Raw genomic sequence first — 4680 nt, forward strand, 5'->3', positions numbered from 1 at the left:
TCGTTGGGACCAGATTTCCCAGTGAACAGGAAATAAAAAGATACGTAAGGTGATAATCGTAACTAGACCATCCTGCTTTTTATTCTCTCTCGTTAAAAAATTTGGCACGCGACCCCTGACACTCCTCTATGTATTATTTAATCGTTACACCCGGTGAATTTTTATTACGTGTACTTTTTTTTGTTGAGCATATTACGTCCTCGAAGTAGGTTTCTTTTAGAATATTTCATTGTTTTTTTTTTTTTCTTCTTTTAGCACAATATACATACTTAACGTGTAATAGTAGCTCGTGTGTACATTACGTATTAAATATATATATATATATGTATAGTGTATGACATAATCGAATGTCATTAATTACATATATATTATCTCGTATGATACACATTGACATTTTCATACACAAGATGTCAATCGGTTTCTTCATTCTCCTTATTTAATTAATTAATTAATTTTTTTTTTTTTGTAATTTTTATAGCATTTATTTTCTTTCCGCCTTAGCGTTCGTTTTAACGAACGATCGCTGGCTCGAAGATGACGCCCTATTTTTGGAAAACGGGCCGGAATTTCGTACAAAGTTTTAATGAGATTCTCAAAAGATTTAGGAATTTTCAATAACTATCTATTGCATTGTTGCTGCCTGAATATAACTTACGTCATTTTGTTACTTTGAGATTTACCTTGGTTCGTGCTGTTGTGTTCTCTCTAACGATTCCTTCGAGATACTACAAAACCATTGGAATTCGCAGCTTACGTTATCAAATTATCAGGTGTCGTTCGATTACTCGAAGCTTCACATTCAGATTCGCCGATGTTGTCAAATTTTCTCCGATGAAGTTCGCCAATTTTAATTTTAACACACTTTAGGTAAAACAGCGATAGTTACAATTACAAAAATTTCAGTTTCGAACGGTTTCGCAAACTTGCAAAATCGAAGGACACCTTTGCTAGACAAAAAATCTTGCGGCTAGTATTCCAATATATCGGAATACTCCGCGATCGACGAACAAAATACGTTTCACACGCTTCGAACACATCCAATATTCCATACTCAACTGTTCCAACCGATCTTCACGCGACACACCTGTTTCACGAAGAGCCACACGGAGCACTTCTTCCGTGAATTTTCATATCTCTCCCGGAAAAAAAGTCCCACTCGAGTAGAGAAACGTACTCTCGCCGAACAGTTGATGAAACTTCGAAAAAAGCGTGTTCGTCCAAGCATCACGTGATTCGGACGCAATCACAACGCGAGCACCGCGCACTTCCGGTTCCACCGTGACGAACAACGGGGTCCAGAAATGTGGTCGTGGAATGTGTTCGTTCATCTGGAAGTGAACGATCCGTAGTATTTTCACGGTTCATCTTGATAGGCACTGAACGTTCTTTCCTGTGCACCAAACTTGTGTTTCATCTCTCAAGTGTTCAGTCGTTGGACTCGAAACGGCACGGTTTCGAGGGATGTTCATATCGAGGGGGGGAGAGCCTCGACGAGAGGCTACGAGGCAAGAACTCGTTGTCGAAAATGGCGGCAGAGAGCCGCACACCGCTCCCTGGGGACTCTTATGGTCGAGCTGACGAGGCTGGGCATTCGTGGCCGGTACTCTACGATCACAGAACTGTCTCCATTTCGGCTATTTCCGTCCTGGTGGCAGCGTCATCCGGGATCCTGTATCGAGCGATTTAATTAAGTCGGTTAGATTGGGAAAATTAATTGCACAGCAGGTGTTGCAATAAAGTCTCGGGAATAATTTCGTTTTGACAATTTGGGGGAATGGGGATTTCGTATGAATCTTTATAATGAGCGACTGAGTTTCGAGTGCTCTGAAAATTTTAGATTGAAAATTCGTGGAAAAGGGAATGTCGTATGAATTTTTATAGCGAATGACTGAGTTTCGTGTGTTTTGAAAATTTATGGGAATGGGAATTTTCTATGAGTCTTTATAGCGAATGAGTGAGTTTCGAGTGCTCTGAAAATTTTAGATTGAAAATTCGTGGAAAAGGGAATGTCGTATGAATTTTTATAGCGAATGACTGAGTTTCGTGTGTTTTGAAAATTTATGGGAATGGGAATTTTCTATGAGTCTTTATAGCGAATGAGTGAGTTTCGAGTGTTCTGAAAATTTTAGATTGAAAACTCGTGGAAAAGGGAATGTCGTATGAATTTTTATAGCGAATGACTGAGTTTCGTGTGTTTTGAAAATTTGTGAGAACAGAAATTTCCTATGAATTTATATAGCGAATGACTGAGTTTCGAGTGTTCCCAGAATTATCTATAAATCTTTATAGCGAATGACTGAGTTTCGAATCTTAATGGTCACATACACGTCGAGTTCTGTATCGATACAGTTTGCAAATATGAGTATCCAAACATAAATCGTGGCCATTAAATACTCCCAAAAATATTGGCGATACGAACAAGTGTTGCTAAAAAGAATTGAAGTAATATACGGTGCACAGTTGGCAGTGTAATTTAATTTGTTACACATCTACAAAGTTCTTTATCGTCAGAAAAGTTCTTCTGCAAGGATTTCGTTCAATCTCTCTCCACGAAATTGGAATGTTTGGAAAGGACTACGTATGGGTGGGCTATTTTGCGCGGTATTTGTATTTAATGCTGGAGAACGCTAGGAATTTTATGAAAGGACCGGCTTATCCGCTCGGCTATTAACATAACCGAAAGTTTCTACGTAAATACTCGACGAAGGCATCCTTCGCCTGACTAGGCGTGTTTTATATTTTTATAGGGAATTCAGGGAATGTTTGAGGGGATCGCTGGTGTATTAAATTCAGATGACATCGAGTGAGGTGAATTTCAGAATGATTTAAAAAGCCAGTCAACTTTCTTTCAGATAAAAACGTATAAATTCCAAGTATTATCAACTGTCACATCTAAATATTGCAATCTTGTTCTTTTTCTCATTTTTAAGTAGAACCACGAAATTCACATTTATCTCGATTTAAATACGACTGAACATTTACCTGTAGATCTCTGGGGGCAAAAATTTGTTCGAATACTCCGTACTGACCACGTGATTCCTGGTCATGTCTCTTGGCCTGGCGACGTCGATGGCGTCTATGAACCTAGATCCAATAGAAGCCCTATGTAACAATGTCAAGAGAAAAAGAATTCATCGTGTACTCCCTATGGACAGATAGATAAACAAATGTGTACAGAGCGTGTCACCTAATATCAGAATATCAAATATTCCCCTCGATCCAGATTCCAAGAAATATCCTTCAATACGACACACATTCGATAACGATCCACAACATCAAAAATTAAAAACAAAAAGACACTTTTTCTATCAAATATTTTTTCTTCAGAAAGATCGATCAGATTTAGACAGAGTTTTGTTATCGTTTCACACGGAGCAACGAATTTTTATCGTCAGATGGTCAAATTCAACTATACCTCGTTGCTCCTTCGATCGAGAAAGTTTAATCCTCCCGAGGAGAATTTCACTTGCGGCCAAGTTATAATTTAACGTTTAGGCCAGGCCTGTGTGTGCGAGGCGTCGGTGTGTCCGGAATGGGATACGAGCGAAAATAGCATAGTTTGTAACACAAGGACACGGTATAATGCAGTTTATAATACACGAACATGATGTAACGCTGTTTATAGTAGGGGAACAGTTACAGTTTCGCGAACCAGGTCAATACGAGGGGCGCGTCCAGTTTAGGCGACTTCCAGAAACCTCCGCAGATTCGTTTTGCAAGGGAAATTTGTTCAGATTCGAGGAGAATGCCAACAGCGTTTTTTTTTTTTAGTCAAGGTTCTTACAGACCGTGGCATGACAGATGCCTCCCGGCAATTCTGGAGATTTCATTTTTAAACTGTCTGCAGTCTCACTCGCGAAAGGAAGAAGTTTACTCGTTAAACGAATATTCTTCTTTCTAGAAAAAATTCCGTTTCGGGATATTAATTTTTACACTTACCAAGTGAAATTCTGTAATTAGAAAATTTATGGAAAATTCATTTCTGCTAAATCTCAACATCTCTGTATCACGATTCGATACTATTAAAGTGTTATTTTACGATGTAATTGGCTTTCTTCGAATAATTTGAAAAATTGCCGGCCACTGTTCTCACCATTGAAAAATCGATGCTTTTATCATCGAGACCAAACATCTCTTCCCGTGGCCAGTTTCCCGCGCTGTCACGGACCGAGGGAAATACGCCAGATTCTATCGTTGGGCGACACACTCCGTACAAATGACTCGATCGCTGTACTACATTCTTTTCCTGTGTATCCCTAATTCACAGCAATTTCCACGACCAAGGATAGATCGCTCTCCTGCACATCTCTCCTGTCGCCATCGTGGACAATTTATCGTTCCGCTATGCACTCTCGATAAAGTCGCCACGAGTTAATCGAGAATTTCAACTCGCATGCCATGCTTCCGAGCACGTGAAAAGTGGGCAGGTCGATACGATACGAAAACACGAGTTCGAAAAGAGAATAAAAAAGATAGATAGTAGATATGTGTATACGTGAGAGAACGAGACCAAAGAAAATTTGGAAAAAAAAAAACGAAAGAAAAAATCGTACGAGATAATATATAAAAATAGAGAAGAAGAATAGTTCGAGTGCGTGTATGCAGACGTTCTAAACTACCAAGCGAAGCGGCTGTTCTACTTCTACCCTTATCCTCTCAAACTTTTATACCGTTATCATC

At 39.2% G+C, this 4680-nt stretch overlaps 1 protein-coding gene across 1 annotated transcript in view; it reads right to left on the reverse strand.

The window, feature by feature from the left end:
- Positions 1-1611: 1611 nt before the first annotated feature.
- Positions 1612-4680, reverse strand: part of LOC108570452 (glutamate receptor ionotropic, NMDA 2B-like) — a 151778-nt gene continuing 148709 nt past the window's right edge. The window contains 2 exon segments of the mRNA XM_017932314.1: positions 1612-1669; positions 2983-3084. Of these exon segments, the coding sequence (XP_017787803.1) occupies positions 1612-1669; positions 2983-3084 (160 nt within the window).

This window comes from Habropoda laboriosa, unplaced genomic scaffold, assembly GCF_001263275.1.
Source record: "Habropoda laboriosa isolate 0110345459 unplaced genomic scaffold, ASM126327v1 scaffold84, whole genome shotgun sequence".
Classification (NCBI taxonomy): Eukaryota; Metazoa; Arthropoda; class Insecta; order Hymenoptera; family Apidae; genus Habropoda; species Habropoda laboriosa.